Source organism: Dermacentor silvarum, chromosome 1 (assembly GCF_013339745.2).
Source record: "Dermacentor silvarum isolate Dsil-2018 chromosome 1, BIME_Dsil_1.4, whole genome shotgun sequence".
NCBI lineage: Eukaryota > Metazoa > Arthropoda > Arachnida > Ixodida > Ixodidae > Dermacentor > Dermacentor silvarum.
Genome location: NC_051154.1, coordinates 157,275,462 through 157,293,271, shown reverse-complemented (window position 1 = coordinate 157,293,271; position 17,810 = coordinate 157,275,462). Strand labels below are relative to the sequence as shown.

Sequence of the window (17,810 nt, the reverse complement as noted above, 5' to 3'; positions counted from 1 at the left end):
AAGCGCAGGATTTCTCCTTTGACTGGCGCGCGCTGCTGTGTCGAGGCGCGGCGCGCGCGGACCCCCGTCTCTTGGAAAGGCTGACCGCGGCCCCGGCTGCTGGGCCCAAGCCACGGCGCCGCGCTGGCTGCTTGCGGGTTCGACGCTCGCCAGTGCACCGGGTGTGACCGGCGGCGACGGAGCGCTAGGCCTAGGCTCTACGCACGATCGCGAGGCCCTTGGGCCCTCCTCGCAGCGCTGGTTTCGGATCGCCCGTTTTTGTGTAGGTTACGCCATACATTTTTTCTGAAGGAACTACTGCGCTCAATATTTTATGTAATACATAAACAAAAAGGAGAATGAATGAACTTTTCACGCATGAAAATTTTCTTAACGAGACGTATGTCATAAAAAAGATATAAATTACCAGAAGCAAGATTGTAGGATAAAATTGAACAAAGTTTGTAAAGACACGCTTGGTATGTACCAAGAAAAAAATGTTACAAAAGTTATGTGATATAGAAAATGTATTCTCGTATAATAGGCATTATCTAAAAAAATCATCTTTTTTTATTGAACAGGCGTGCCGGGCTGCGGCCATCGATATTCCGGGCTGGTTTGCATCGTCGTCACTCTCAAAGTCCGACGAAAAGGCAGCATCCTTAGTAAGATTCGCTGCTGCTCGATCCATCGATAAAATGAGCCGCAGACGCAGCGGAATCACGAGATCTACGATCTTTCGAAGCGCGCGCACAGCTGCCGGAGGCGGCTATCTTTACTTTCTAGTTTGACGTGTTGGCAGATTTTCTTCTTGAAGCGCAAAAAACACACAGACGTAGAAGAAGAACGAAGACACACACAGGCGCTGTGTGTGTCTTCGTTCTTCTCCTACGTCCGTGTGTTTCTTGTGCTCCAAGAAGAAAATCTGCAAGCATGTTACACCAACAAGCCCAAATGTCAACACTTATGGACTTTATTTCTACTTTGACGATCGCGAAACTTCGGAGCGCGTTCATTAACTTGAATTGGGCTATCTGCCACAGGCATAAATGCCACACTTTCATAAATTTTGAAAGTGTTCGCTGAAACACCCTGTATATATATATATATATATATATATATATATATATATATTACCCGGTTTTTGTCCAATCCGCCAGAGTGGGTATGTGCCACTACCACCAAGGCTCTATCTACATCTACTTCTCCTTTACAATGACGCAGTCTACTACGAACCTGCCTTAAGGCGTCCTAGCCTTAAGTGTCTCCTCGCGGTTCTTCGGCGTGCCGGGTCCCTCCTGCCAGGAACGTCGACCACGCTTCCTCGGTTATGGAGCCGGCCACCCTACCACCGTCGCAAGCACCGATCGCACGATCCGGGGACAGCATCCAAGCCTCCTCGATGGCTCTAGGGCAGGACTCTACCGGTGATCTCGTCCAAGCCATCACCAAGCTGACACAACAGCTCGAGGTTATGACGAACGCCTTCGCATCCGTCAGCGGTTACGCGGTTGCACCTCACACTGAGACAGCGCTTCGGCCCCTCCGTCTTGGACCCGTCCTGCCTGGGAACTCCGTTCACGCTTCCCTTGGCGAGAATATCATCCCCGGCACTACTTCGACCCGCCAACCACCAAGGTATGCCGTCGCTGCTTCCTTGGTGGTAGAACCGGCTGCCACGACTACTACAACGACCGCGATGTCCGTGGACACCGGCCCTGGTTCCTCGGGCAGCTGGCGAGGCAGCCTGGCGGAGATGAGGCGCTGCGACTTCTAGCTGCCGGCTTTCGTACACATACCGCCGTTTCGCGGCTTTCAAGATGACGTCCTCCTTTGGGTTCACACTGTCAATGCCTTGGGTGATCGTCATGCTTAGACAGACCACAAAAGATGGCTGGTTGCAGCGAAACGGCTTTGCGGTACCGCGAAGGCAGGGGACAACTGCGAAGGCATGAAGCAGCAGTCCTGGCCTGACTGGAGTGCAGCTCTGACAGCTGCTTTCGGCCCGCTCACATATGCCTGCGACGAGCCCGCGGCCAGCACTGCTCTGCGGCCGGAGCTCCTGAGGTGCACCACCTTGACGCGGCAGTGATGCCCAGCAGCGCCTGGATGGAGAGGTCCGCAGGCTGCCCAACCGCAGACACCGGCTCACCGGGTGTCGCCGTTGGCTCTGCCGGGGAAAGTGGGGGGGAGGCGCATGGCAACCACCGCTCCTGCGGTGGTTGCCATGCGCCGCAGTCGCAGAAGATGGCCGTCTGCGCCGGCCGATCTTCTGCGACTGCGGCACCGCGGGGCTCGGGGGCAACGCCATGTCGCCGCTACGGCTGCACGCGACGGGGTTTTGGCCGACAGGCTCGCGGCCTGCACCGCTGTGGACCCCGGTTGCGAGCTGCTTTTCCCGCCGCGGGTCTCGGACTCTGTTTCGGCATCCGGCAACCACACCATCGCTGCCGGAGCCCGAGATGACATCCCATGAGCTGCTGTTGGGGACGCGGTCTCCGGGCTCCACACGGGAACCACAGCTCCTGACTTCAGAGCAGCCGTTGGCCGCGTGCTTTCAGGCACCGCTGGGAGGCAGCGGGAGACCCACGGGAGACCAGAGGCCCAGGAAGCCATCGCTTTAGACGTGTATACGGCTCTCTACTGTTTCGAGCGTTAATGGACTCGTAACTCCTACTTTCACAATACACATCGCAGGCCAATCAAATACTGCCGACGGTACGGCTTCTGAAGAGAACAGTCCGGCTGCGCGCGACCTTTTGCCAAGACCAGCCGATTCGAGCACCTCGAAGCACCTTCGCACCGCGACCGACCGCAACCAGTGCGACCGATCCCGCATTGTGAGACAGACGCCGGTTCAGTGTGCGAGATCGCCTGCCCCGTTTTTCCAACTGCGACGAGATAATCGTCGGCGGGACCTGCGGTTAGAGTGCAACAGTGAGTGCCGACCTCCAGAGGAGCTGGTTGCGCACTGGACGGTCTTAACGACTACTTGTTTTCCCAAGTTTTGAATGCAATGTTTTTCCAGCACCAGCGCGCCCCCATAACCGCCAGAGCTACGTTCAGCAGCGTGGCCGAGTGTAATGAAGAGAAAGAGAGGCACCCGGGCTCTGGTGCTGGAGGAGAAGATGATGAGGGAGAGAATAGAACAGCCGCTCCAGTGAACGGGTGTTGTCTGTTTTCTCCTTTACAATGTATATATATATATACCGGGTGTTCAAAATTAAGCATCACGGAAGTTTTAAAAATCGCCTGTGGCAGGTAGCATAATTCTTAACGTTGAGCTGGGTTATAAGAGGAGGCGGACATTGTTAGCACAAGAAATTGAAACGCATATTCAACTAATTAACAAAAATTGACTAATGAACTTCTTAGTAATTACTTTACAACACACATTGTAATTTACTAATTGTAGCCGGTAAGTTTGCAAGACGCATCCACTTGAAATGAATTTCCAGGATGACACCAGTTTCAAGATATTTCCCAAAGTGTGGGACGAAATGCATGGGCAGTCCAGTTACTTTTGAGCTTCAATGTATAAAACAGAATTCTGGTAAAAAAGTAAGTGGAACAACACTGAATTTTTATACCGAGTTTGATGGCGCATATCTCCAAACTGGTGTCATTCTGGAAACTTTCATTCCAAGTGGATGTGTCTTGCAAACTCACAGGCTACAATTAGTAAATTTCAATGTGTCATAAAGTAATTAACTAAAAAGTTAATTAGTGATTTTTTGTTAATTAGTTGAATATGTGTTTCCATTTCTCATGGTACTAATGTCCGCCTCATCGAATAACCCAGCTCAACGATAAGAATTTTGCTACCTGCCACGGGCGATATTTAAAAATACCGTAAAGCTTAAAAATGAACACCCTCTATATACAGGGTGTTTCAGCGAACACTTTCAAAAGTTCTTAAAGGTTGCCTGTGGCAGATAGCACAATTTTCGTTCATGAGCTGGTCTACTCGAAGAGGTGGACATTACTTGCACGAGATATTGAAATGCATAATTGAATAATTACCAATAATTCACCAATTAAGTTTTTAACTAATTACCTGATAACCCATATTGCAATTTACAAATTGTAGCCGTGGAGTTTGCAAGGCGGATCCACTTGGAACGAATTCTCGGGATGACACCAGTTTCGAGATATGAATTATCGAACTTTGCAGAAAAGTGCATTGGCATGTAGGAAAAATGGAGGAAAGAAGCATGTAGGAAAAATACTAATATATTGCTGACGTTTCGGCCCGGTACCGAACTTCACTCTGGCCACATCAACCGATTAACTGCGATTAAATGATTAATCGAAAACGTGGAGAGTTAGAATTGCCCCGCACAAGGCACTACTGGTAATAAACTCACCTCCAGCGCTTGTCAAATGGGTGTCGTAGTGCTACAGTTGACATGGCGAGGGGCTGCCGAGCCCCTCCTTAAAAAATCGAGGCGAAGCCGGGCTCGCAACAGATACAGATGTATTACACAAAAAACATTTGACGCATTATAGAATTATGGGAATGCTGACTGCATGCAGAATGCCGAATACGAAAGCGAAAGATTGAGCGCCGCGATGTTGATAGACTGTGAAAGTGGAGGCACTTCCTTAGTGGCGGGTTCATTGGACATAGGAAACGTTCCAGAAATGCAAGTTGACAACTTCTCTAAGAGGCACTTGTTGGAGTCCCATTGGCCCAGGGGGATGATGCATTTCTGCGGTGGCAATACAGTGTGTCGCTAGATTGCTTCAATGTTAGTCGCATTAACATTGGCATTCATCGTGAGATGGGTTCTGCTGGAAGTTTTTTCATTTGGCTCTTACTGCATCAACGAACCTGGATGCTTCACTTGAATGATGGTTAAGCGTGGTGGTGCTCCCACATGAAAACACCTTTTTTCCTTATGAGGCACTAAACTTGTTTAGGATTACTAACTTTGCCCCTACAGTTTACTTTAAATCTGAAATTTCCTGCAAGATCACCCTTTATGCTCTTATTCATGCTAAACACTGGATGAAGTGCCAGTGGTGCAGGTGGACACATGCCAGCATCAGGTGGCACTGCTGTATGGAACAAGTTCTGTGCATTCTCTATACTAATGGATAGAACATTTTTCCAGACAAGGAGATTAACCAAACCATTTACTGCTGGTGCCGCAATAAAGTTCTGGTTTGTATTCATGGTGAGGCCTGTTACCTGTTCATTTGTGCAGTAGGCAATTGGACACTTACATTTTGTGAAAGCACTTTGAAGAGGGCAGTGCTGTCCACCACCATCCCTTCATGGGACGGGCAACCTTTCTTAGAGCCTTGCTGACCCTTTGTTCAACCCCGCTGCACTATCAGCTACAGCAGAGTCTGGATTTTCACACAAAGTATTGGTGAGGCAATAAAGCTCTGGTTTGTGGTAGTCGATTCATGCCAAGGCAAGGCAAAAAAAATTTAAATATGGGGTCTTACATGCCAAAACCACCATATGAATATGAGGCACGCCGTATTGGGGGATGGATGGATGGAAAAAGTTGGACCACCGGATAATTTGGCCCACCTGGGGTTCTTTAATGTGCACCTAAATCTAACTACACGGGTGTTTTCTGTATTTCGCCCCCATCGAAATGCAGCCGCCATGCCCGGGATTTGATCCTGTAACCTCTTCCTGAGCAGCCCGATACGCCAAGGCAAGGTAAATATCCGTGCCAATGCAAGGCTGAGCAGCCCAACACACCAAGGCAAGGTAAATATCCGTGCCAAGGTAAGGATATTTACCTGTCTATGTGTGCCAGGTAACACCAACAAGCCCCCATCCCCCTATATTCCCTGTCTTTAAAATTGCGATATGCTATCAAAAAAAAAAAAAAATTCCACCTCCATCCACCCTGTGAAGGTGGATGTACAGCGAAGCTGTTGCTGACGTTACACAAGCACCACCACCACAAGGCGTCGCATCGTCGAGATCAATGCAGCGTCCACGACCTCGTTCACGCCCTTTCCCTTAGTGCTTCGGCGCTGCGGTGCACGTTCGTGTCGTCCAATATCTTGTGTGTAACCCGCGTTCACGACGTGAACATTACTGTAATTTTTTAACAGTTGCCCTGATGTCGATTACGGTCACAGCACACTCTGCGCAACTGATGCAACGGACAGAGTGCCCACTCATCAAGGACAGATACATCGTGTGGACACGTTCGTCCCGCGTGCAGGCAGGTGTGCCGGAGTGCAGCATATATCCTCATTCTAGTAGACCCTCCGCCTGGTGCAAGTGCGTAATTGAACTAATTCAATTTCTCAAAGTGCGTCACAAAATTTGTAAAGTACGACTTGCACACAACCTGCAGACATAATAGCATTGCATTGTAATTTGAAAAACAGCACATACGAGAAAACATAATTCTGATACGTGGAAACTCAAAATTACACTAGCTTCTGGAGACGAAAATTGTTCTTCATCCACGCGACGGTGCACAGCTGCAGCGAAAAAAAATTGGCACAAGTGACCGATCACCCGATCAAATTAATTGCGGCACGCGACGCTGTTGTTCCCTAGCACGCCGAAAACGAGAGTGCCAGGCACCCCCTCTTTGAAATATGATTCATGAGGCACTTTAGAAACCAGTGCGCACGGGAACAAGAGTGCTGTGTACCGGAATTTCCCTGCTCCGGTCATCGGCCACTTGTGCTAATCTTTTTCCGCAGCAGCTGTACATGCACGAACACTGCCGGAAAAAAATAATAAAAAATTTCGAGCAACTTCCTAAAATGACAAACCCATATATGCCTATGAAAGGGAAGATAGCATTGATCAACTTGGCGGACAGCTAACTTTACCCCACTCTGCAGGCTTCTGCAGAATTCATTTAGGTAAATCTGCTTATAGTCAGCAAAACACGCTACTCTGGTACACACCAGCATCACCATCTATTGTGGCACAAAGAGTTATGTTCATATCTGACTGCATGACGAAGTGTGTTGTTACACCATTTTTAATTGTACGTGCATGCTTTCTTGGTAAGCAACATGATTATGATAATTATTTTGTGCTGTGTTATTTCTCCTATTTACTGAGACAACACAACACATTATACTTAGAGCATTAGTGGCGATGCAGATGTACCAGACCACTGCAGGCCTATTCTTAGAGTGACAAAACAGATTATAGATTTGTGCCACTGGGGAATTTAAAGTGGGAAAAAGCCCATCACCATTGAGTCTGCAAGACCGCCGGCACGAAAGTGGGACTGTCTGATTGTTTTAATTTAGCTAATATAAGAAGCTCAGTGGAAGTGCTGGACATGTTAGAACTAATGTTCAGTAAGTTCTCAATGGTCCAAATGATAACAGCACGAAACATTGACACAACAACTTCAAGCTATATTCAGAAGAGTGCACATACCTACATGTAGCTTTGTAGCTTTGTGCTACATTCACATGGACACCAACTTGAAGTGCATCCCAGTGTAAAGGCGTCAACAAGAATGGGAGCAGCATATATTACAAGCACAAATTTCTCATAGTTACAGCAATATTACATGAAATAAGAGTTCAAAACAGCACATGAAATCTCAATACAACTTCTACATCACAGCTCTTCAAAGGAATCGGTACAATCCCCTTTGTACTATCACACCAGTTTAGCAAAAGAGCATAAAAACAGAGGCATTCACAAGCTTGAAAAAATAGGAAATGTTGCAATAAACAGTTACTACAAGCATGTCGTGTGTTGTGCTGTATGTGTATGGCAGCCGGTTTATTTATTTATTTATTTTCGATACCCTCAATCGCCGAGGCTTTGTAGAGGGGAGTGGGTAACATGAATAAAGAAAAGAACAGAATGAAACATGCAGCATTATACAGTATTAGCGACAAATTGTAAAAGTGAAATGAAATATAACAGAATGGCACTAAAACAAATATAACTGAACCGAACAGAACAGAAATAAACACATCATGTTATACAATACTAGTAGCAAAATATGAACGTAACAGAAATTTGGGAATGGGAGAAAGAATGGGTTAAGACAGCCTGCTAGGACTAGCAGACTTCCTTCCACACTGTAATGAAGTTGTCTACTTAAAGGCCAACTGAAACAAAATCTTTGACAGCATCAAAAGCCAAGTCTCAGATTATGCAGACATAAAATTTTACAATTGAAATACGAGTGAATGAGTCATGAAATTCTAGCAAGAATGAACTTTTTTGACAGCAAAACTGAAAAATGCCACCGTTACTGCTCGCAGAAAAACCACCAAGGCGACCTGTTCGATTGACATCATATATCCTCTAACCACCAGGTGCACGCATCATCGGCTAAGTGCTATTTAAAGACTGCTTCAATAAGTATTACTCATTTATAATAAAATTAGTTAAGGTAGAATGTTGTTGCAATTGGCCTTTATTGACAAGTTAATCACAGTGAGCTAGCACACAGCACAAATTGCAGAACAATCAAATTGCACAGTGTGAATATAGCAGCTTGCTAACAGCAGATTTTGGAAAGATTATCATCTTGGTTGCACTAAACACAAATTAATTGGAGCGTATGAAAGTGAAATATCCCTGTGTGCACCAAAACCAAGAGAACAGAAGCAGCAGGAGAAAAAACAGTGTTCATTTACTGCTTGCATATTGCACAACTTTTTTTCAACAGCATTAATGCCCTCTATGCCCAGCAATACAGTTTGCCAGCAAGCAAAGCTTAAAAATTTCTCAAAACAATTCAAGTTCGAACAGCAAAGAAAAACATGAACACGTCTGATGATATTGATGTTATATACTTTTCAAAGGCCTTTAAAACAGCTGTGCTCAGTTGGAACAAGCCTAGCTAAAATTAAAAGTTACATGGTATGATCAGTTTGGTTGCAACACTGAAAATTACCAACTACAGTTCCTTCACAGAAGCCACTAATGCTTCTCTAGAATATGACAGTGTCATTATACATAGCATAAAGAACATGACAAATGCCCAATAAAAAATATAATGAAGGAGAATGGAGAAAACAGTTTATGGCACCCAATACCACAGCATCACATTGAGCCGAGATCAGTAGTATGAAAAACTGAATGCAGCTGGCTCATGCAGGCAAGACATTCCTCCAGTAGTTTTCACAAATCATCACCCTGTGTTTGTTCAGCACACTCCCTTTTGGATGGTTGATCATGGATATCTTGAAATGTTGCACAGCTGGCAACTGAAATAACTTTTCCTGGGAACAATTTTACTTCAAGTGATGTACTGCTCATGAAAAGAGTTTCTTCTGGCACAGTCGTCAAATTAACATGACCAGATTTCATCACCTTGTCATTTAGTCGACCCATGACAACAATGCATGGACGGCCAATGCAGTTTGGCACCGAGATGGTGAGGTGCGATGTCTCTCGTTTATTTGCCTTTTGAGGTTTTCGCTCCAATACAGTAGTTTTGCTGCTAGCAGATGAGTATAGGCATTTGGAAGCTCGTACTGGTTGTTTTCTCCGAACACAGGATGATTTTGCTTCTTTAGTTTTAGGTAGCCTGTTGCTGTCAACAAGCTTTAAATCGTCGCTGCAACTGTTCGCTTCACCCTGCACTTCAGCCTTCTCTTGCTCACAACCAATATCAGTGAAGGAAAAAACTTCTTCAGAAATGTCATCATCTTGCCAAACGAAATGGCAAACTTTTTTGTCCTGTACCGGAACATTATTATCCACAGCAATGCTTGCAGAATCATTAGAATTTATATCAGTGTCAGGTCTTACTCCATGGGACTGATTACCTGAGTTCGTAACAGCGTGGTCAATAAGTTGTGACCAACTATTTTTCTCCAAGGCAGAGCAGCTGCGATGTGCTTGTGAGTTTTCATTACCTACAGTCGTCCCTTCAGAAACATTTCTCATAATACAAGCATCCAGCACTGATTCATTGAAATGGCACTTTGAGTCATTGACAGCGCCATGAAAATGATCTGTTTCATTTTTTTCTGATGTGCCGCTAGTCACAAGAGTTTGGAAGTTTCTGACTGGTTCATCTGAATTAAGAGTGGTGCGTCCCTTACGAACATCTAGAACTGTTTTAACAAACTGGTGTCCTGAGTGGTCGGTGGCACTGTCAACATGAAGGGACAAATCACCTTTTTTGGATTTGTAGTTACAGTCAAGAGCTGGTAAGTTCTCTTCTCCTATTGTAACTCGTGTAGGATTATGTGAGACAGTTGAAAGGTGAGCTTCTTTTTCAAGAGAGTCTTGCTCTAAGCTGAAAGAGTCATCAATACACAGTGACCTTCCTTCTTTTCCCGAGAGATGGTAATTGCCAAGAGATTCATTCTCTGCATCCATGAGAACACCTGTAGAGTCCTGGGTGCTAGTAGAAGTGTGAGGTTCTACTGCATCAAATTCATGCCTTGAGTTATTGACAGTGCAGTGAACAGGTGACCCATTTGGTTTTGGTGCACTGTAACTGTCAGAAGATTGGGAGATTACGCTCTGCTCAGTAACCTTTGTTTGCACTGCACTGGGCTGCATATGCATTGCATGCTTTTCCACACTGCACACTATATCTTGGTTCACTTTTTCAACCAATGATGGAAATGTTTCTTTAGCTTTTTTTGGCAGCATCATATTACTTGTCACTTCTATGTTAGCCCCTGCTGCTGCATTCACACTTGCAGGCACCTTTACTGAAGCTCTTGCGGCAATGCTTGTTGAGCTAGAAGTCTGGCAGTATGTTGCAGGCCCTCCAGGATGACTGAAAAATGATGTTTTGCCCATTGGTGAAAAGTTGCTCTTGCAATGCACTCCACTGGCTTCGAGACCCTTGTAGCTGTATGCATTTTCAGTAGAAACAGACGATTTGACTGACTCTGTGGTTACCTTTGGCAACAAGCGACGCAAGGCTCTTGGCTGGAAACCAGAAGCGCATTGGCCTATCTGTGACATCTGATTAGGCAATGGGGTATCTGGAACAAAGTTAGTACATGACGAAGGTTGGAATGATGGTACGGACGGCAGTATTCCTGAGATTGGGCGAAGGGATGGACGCAATTCCACATTTCCAGCTGCAAGTTGTGGTGGAGCTGTTTGCAAAAAAGGTGATCTTACAAGGTTTGCCACAGGCCAAGCGGCGCTGGAAGCCAAGCACTGGGGTGTAACTGGTGTGAGTGGTGATGGCAAAAGTGTGGTATTCACCTGAAAAGCGACTGTATTATTGCCATCTTCTTGACGTGATACGAGTGATGGGCTTATTGGATTCACCAGAACAAGGTAAGTAGAACTGAAACCACTATACTGCCTCACAAGTCCTTGACTGTTCAGAGTTTCCACAGCAGTATGAGAAGAGCTGGCATTATTTGAAGCAACAGCACCATTCATTTGAAACATACTAGGATTCATCTCAAGGTAGTGGTGGATGACTACCTAATAGGAAAGAAAAAGAAAACCCACTCAACAATCTAGCAAAGAAGATTATGTAGTTGCTTTGGTCATCTTCTTGCGTCCAGGCTGTCTTTCCTTGTGAATGACACAAGCGCCTGGGTGGTATTAGATCAACTCAGCAGCTTCGCTATGCAAAAATGTGCTGTACAATGGTGCAATGGAGGTCGATGCTGGAAGTGGACACAAATGAGTGGCAGATTCCGATAACTTCTTGCACACACCTACAGGGAATCGAAGAGAAAAAGAGAAAAGGCAAAGAAAAAGTCCTAGTTGTAAGTATGCCCCCATTCAAGAGAAATAAAAGAGCATTGCTGCTTGGATAATCGAGGTCACTTTATCTCCTTTGTTTGGCTTGAATCACTCAAAGAAGCAGCGAGATAAAAGCGAGATTAGATTATATTTCACAGCTCATGTACCTTCTAAATGAACTCTAGTCTCAAAAGAATTGTGAACATAACACAGAGATTAAAAAAAAAAATCACGGTGTCTATTCTCATGGCAGCTGTAAGAATTGCTGCTCGTAGCAGTAGCCTCCCATTGGCAGCCTGACACAACATCAACTTGCGATAGAACAGAAACATGTATCGAAATAAATTTTGACGGCAGTTCGCAGAAATTCCCTAGGCTTGCGTTTACGGAACCTGATCTGACAGCGGAGATCGCGAAGGAGTTAGAATTTGCGCATGTAGCACTAAGTCTAAATAACACGTCATTATTTAGTATACTTTGGCGGTGCTTCCAGGGGACACCAACGGGGCAGCGGAAACATCAAAGCTGGAACCTAGACTGGTCGGTGATTTGGTGCTCACTGAGGCCTTAGCGTGTCAGGGGTATATCGCGAACAGACAATCTTGCATGTGAGCAACCCCCGGATTGCTCCGGCCGCAACTCACGAACCGCCCCTTAAATCCCCTCGCTGCTACTTAGGTGCCCTTGAGATCCTGCAACGCCCGCTTTATTAACACGATAGCGTTAAGGGACCCGTGTCGCTGAAAATCCAGCGTCGGTGTCAGCGTGGATCTCAGCATCCGTGGCGGAGAAAATCATCCCGAACCACCCCGACCGCGCAGGCCCTAAGCGTGGCGCAAGTGTTAGTGAATGAAATTTGAATTTCTCACAGTGAAATCCGTCAGAAAAATGGTAAAGTACGGCTTAACCGCAACCTAGAGACATGCATGGTGACGTCAGACTATTATTTGAATGTACGAAAAAACATTATTCTGTTACGAGGAAACTCAAACACTAACCCCTTTTGCCAGTATTTGTACCTAACCTTAACAGGGGTGTGCTCGGGTATGCTACTGGCGAAAATCTTATCCAGATGGCGCTCACATCTTTGGCAGGTCAAATTGGGACTTGGCCTGCCTAATGCGTTTTGGACACGCGCGCGCTTCGGGGCAATAACAAGCAATTAATAAAATAATATAAAAAGGTCCTAGGGCTTTCACATTTGAATTAAGACGACTTATATTGCCCCTGGAAAAATGTCTTCCCAGCAATGCATTTCTGTTTAAAAGTCAAGCCGACTTTAAGGGGATAGGTGTAAGCTTGGTCTTTGTAAGCTGGCTTTCCCACGTCCTGTGTTGCAGGGAAACCGACTCAAAGAAAAAGCCGGCAGATCCCATGCCCTGTGGGAATTGGAGTTATGCGAAGAAGTGTGTGGGGAGCCAACCAAGAGAACGAAACTACCATGAGAACACTAAGATGTAGGTGGCTCTTTCATGACCTATATGACACGCATGTCATGACATTCATATCATGAGTCCTCAGGAGTCCCTTTAGCTACACCTAAGAGACCTTAATGCGAAAGCCTTAGTCATGCTCATGACTATGACTTCGACCATCAACCTTTAGCTTTTTCCTTCACTTAATCAGTATCACATCCGAACCCATTCCACTGGTTTTTGAGTGTTAATCTTTTTTCGCTGTGTCATTCTCATTTTTGCTGAGTCGTGGTCATGACTGACTTCGACCATCATCCTTTAGTGTTTCCTTCACTTAGTACCCACGTCCGAACCCATTTCAGTGGATTTTGGGTGTTAATCTTTTTTTGCTGAGTCATTGTCATTTTTGCTCAGTCATGGCCATGACTGACTTCTACCAGCATCCTTTAGTGTCTCCTTCCCTTAATACCCACGTCCGAACCCACTTCAGTGGTTTTTGAGTGTTAATATTTTTTCGCCGAGTCATTGTAATTTTTGCTGAGTCATGGTCATGACTGACTTCGACCATCATCCTTTAGTGTTTCCTTCACTTAGTACCCACGTCCGAGCCCATTTCAGTGGTTTTTGAGTGTTAATATTTTTTCGCCGAGTCATTGTAATTTTTGCTCAGTCATGGTCATGACTGTGACTTCTACCATTATCTTTTATTGTTTCCTTCCCTTAGTAACCACGTCCGAACCCATTTCAGTGGTTTTTGAGTGTTAATCTTTTTTCGTTGAGTCATTGCCATTTATGCTGAGTCATGCCCATGACTGATTTCTACCATGATCCTTTAGTGTTTCCTCCCCTTAGTGCCCACGTCCGAGCCCGTTTCAGTGGTTTTTGAGTTTTAATATTTTTTCGCTGGGTTGTCATTACCTACATGACACGCATGTCATGACCTATCACTTATGTTCGTAATGCACTCCTGTCATACTATGCCAATTTTGGTACCTAGTAAGTTAACGAAACCATCATGAGAGCACCAAGACGTAGGCGGCTTTTTCATGAATTACATGACACGCATGTAATGACATTCTTGTCATGGCATATCATTTCTGTTCGTCTATACTCTTCTCATAGTATGCCAATTTTGGTACATACCAAGTTAACGAAACGACTATGAGAGCACAAATACGTAGGCGGCTAGATAGATAGATAGATAGATAGATAGATAGACAGATAGATAGACACTGTCAAAGTATCAAATGTTCGCGAAGAAATGCTTCGCATTTAAAATGCGATGCAAACGGGTCCCGATAACGCTATCGCGTTCCACTCATAAAGGCGAAGCTAAAGCGACCTCCAATTTTTATATAATACCGGTGTCACAAGACCACTTTTGATCGCAATAAAGCCCGATCCGGATCGAAATTTGCGATTGCGATTGGCTCTCTCGCGCAGCTTGCGCAAAGGAGCCAATCACGACCGAGAAATTCGATCGAGATCGGGCTTGATCGCGATTAAAAGTGAGCCGTGTGACACCCGTATTTCGTGCTCTCATGATGGCCCCGCTCCCGGCATTATGTTTATTTTTGTATGGTAACTGATCTCATATATGACCAAATCACACAAGGGACAAAGGAGGTTGGTTGGACAGCTGACGGTACTATGGAGGATGGAAGGTTTATTTCCTTCCTCCATGTGCCCACCGCTGTCCGGCTGCCGACGGAATAGCCATACAAACTTTTTGCGAAAAAATAAAAATAAATAATAAACTTCACATTTGTTGTTTTCTTTGTCTGGCAAAATGTTGCGCGTTCGCGAAGACGTTTTTCAATTAACCGCCGCCGTCTCGCGCTTATTTTAACAAGAACCCACGCGAAATATGACCGAAGTAATCGTATCAGGCCTTTCATTTTATCCTCGCCAATGTCAATTGATCCGAATGAAGCACGTACGTTTGAAAGGAAGCTAGTCTCTCACCTTGCACGCTCCAGTCCACCACACCAAGGCAGTGAAGTCGTATCAAGCTTTGTATCAAGCGCCGTTGGATGACGCAATTCAAAGAGGTTACTCCACAAGGTTTAATCCCGCTGTCTGCAATGAAAAATTAGGACGGTTACGTAGAAGCACGCATCATCACAACCACATGTCTTTACCGCCGCACTGTGCCGCAATGACGACAACATCCGAAGTAAGCATGTAGAGCAGACTTACCAAATAAATGATCGAATTTCAAGCCACGCTAAAACACCACCTCTGTGGCCTCCCTACCATGCCACGTTATGGTGGCTAGATGGCTAGAACAGACCTACAAAATCTTGCGTAGTGATGGCGCCACAGTCGTTGTGACACTGTGAAAAGAAAGGAGAAAAAATCGAAAATAGGAAGAGCAAATAGAGCTTATTTTATGCAGCGAGAGAACATTTTTTTTTAGTGTTTACTATTTGGTTGAAATCATCCAACGGTTTACCGAGGCCGATGTATTCGAGGAGAAGAAAGCATATATCTTGAATGAGTCAGCGTGTTGCTTGCAGGGTGTCGAACCGGAACCGAACCCGAATTTTAGGTGCGAAGCACCTTATACGCCGGGGCTGCTGGCGTCTCTTGTCGTAGTCACGGTAAGCAAGCGGCTCATGCTCGCACTCGGCACGTGCTCGTGCCACTGCTCCCGCGTTCGTTGTCGTCGTCGTCGTCGTCTTCTACAGCTGGCTGCCTTGCCGCTCATCATTCCAGCGTAGAGTTTCACTTCTCTTCTGTCGTCGTAGTGGGGAGGCCGCGTTTACGGGCTTATGAGCCATTGCTTAAGGCAGCATGAGCCCATTAGCGGTGCATCACTGCATGCTTCGCCCCTCCCCAGGTTTCACGTTAGTGGAGCTGCATTTCGCTCAGTGGGTCATTTGACACTTACGCATAAAATTTAATTCACCGCTCAAACCGAGCCTACGACTTAACTCGTGCTAACTGTAATAACAAAATAAAAGATGTCACAGTTTCGCACTAAGGGCGAAGCAATGAATGCGATAGCAACACAGCAATGTCATACGAAGTAAGGTGAGCAGCTTTGGTAGCAATATGAATTGTAGTAAACATGAGCTGATTAAGTAAGCAGGTGTGCTGCGGCGTAAGTAGACCGACATGAAGAGAGACTCGATGACCACGAGAAGGCGCGTGTGAAATGGTGGTGTTGATGAGAAGCGCTGCCCGTGGGCAGCGCGTGCGAAGGGCCACCCCTGTAGCGCTGCACTGCCGATCCGGGCAGCATTGCATGTGTAGCGTGCGTTGGAAAATGTGGCCCGACTATTACTAACTGTGGTGTGAGCGCGCACAAACAAACATGAATAGATCACACTGAATGACTGCAGACAACGACTGTCAAAACGCTGGCAGCAAGCGCATATACGCCGCAGCGGGCGAAGGTACGTGTGGGCTATCGCTTCAACGGAAACTGAGCGGCGAATGCACAGCGCATAAAGGTCAGAGCCGTGTGGAGATAAGAGACGGTGCGAGCGAGCGACGAGCGCGGTTGTTGGCAGAGTAGAAGCACCCCCCCCCCCGCTCCCTCCGGCGCTCGCTTCCCGCTTCCTTGATCGCGCGTGGAAGATTAAGTGGGTTCGCTCTGCGTGGCAGCGTGCGTCCCCGCACGCTTCCGCTCGGGCATACGGCGCGCGGCGAAGGTTTTATCTATACGGAACCTCACGGCGACGGCGACGACGACGGCGACGGCAGAAATCCGTTGGAAGTGTCCATATAATTGCTATCGCAATAAAACTAAATCAGTAAAGCCCGTTTCACATGGTGCAATTTTGTCTGCGAATTCGCACGTGCGAATTCGCAGCTGCGGAAAATAGGCCGCCGGACGCTTCGTGCGTGCGTTTTTTCGATGTTCGGCGTGCTGAACTTCTCTGCGAAAAACGCAGATGCGGTGGTAGCCACTGTAGCGGTGGAAACAGACGACCAATAGGAGGCGGCTCGCTCATACGTCATCGCCAGTCAGAATGCTTAACGAGTATGCGAAAAACGCAGCTGCCGTATATCCATGAAACGGGATCGCCAATTTCGCATCTGCGGAAATCGTAGCTGCGAAAAACGCACTGCAAAATCGCACCACGTGAAACGGGCTTAAGAAAGGCGTCTATAATGGCCAAATTGCTGAGGGAGTTAAAGAAAACAATGATAGTTTCGCTAATACTTCATGGTAAAAGACATCATAAAGCTTGTCCTAAAATAATACTAGTGACGGCTTGGCCGCACGGCGAGCATTTTTTGCCCGAAACCGGAACCGAACCGAATGCGTATTTCTTACGCCATTTTGGAACTGAACCTGAACCGGAATGAATCGAAGGAACCATTCCAAACCGGTTTCCGGAACGGACATTTCGAGCAGAGCAGTCTGGAGAGCTTGTAGCCTTTACAGTGTTAAGTGGATGCATCTCCAATTTTTCTCGCGGGTGTCGGCTCCGCATCGGAGAGAGACGACTCGAACGTTCTGAAACTTGTTTACGCGCCTGACCAATAGCGACGCGTACACTGGATGCTATGTGTATGAGCGCCACTGCTTTCGCGTGAAGTGATGAACAGACGTGGCGCGCCGTATGAAAGGACGATTAGCGTTTTTGCCTGTGTTTCCCTGAAGTCACCGAGTCATTACAGCCGTTCCTTCCTACTAGCCGGTCTGTTAGCAGATGGAAGGTGGGGAGCAGGGGCTCCAGAACCGGGGGGGGGGGGGGGGGGTCGCCCCCATAGGTTCTAAACCAGCGGGGGCATGCCCCCACACTCAAGCT

General features: G+C 46.4%; 1 protein-coding gene across 4 annotated transcripts in view; it reads right to left on the bottom strand.

The window, feature by feature from the left end:
- Window positions 1-17,810, bottom strand: part of LOC119431941 (uncharacterized) — a 117,954-nt gene that overhangs the window by 39,721 nt on the left and 60,423 nt on the right. Inside the window, exon 1 of one of the 4 annotated variants that reach the window (XM_049656696.1) lies at window positions 15,244-15,316. The exons of 1 other annotated variant lie outside the window; for it this stretch is intronic. Coding sequence is in view for 1 of the 3 variants with exons in the window: in XM_049656699.1 (XP_049512656.1) it covers window positions 10,445-10,885 (441 nt within the window). In the remaining 2 variants the exon portion in view is untranslated. Of the gene's footprint in view, window positions 1-10,444; window positions 11,146-15,009; window positions 15,102-15,243; window positions 15,317-17,810 lie in introns of those variants that run through there. 2 more of the 4 variants (XM_049656698.1, XM_049656699.1) reach the window with 2 other exon arrangements.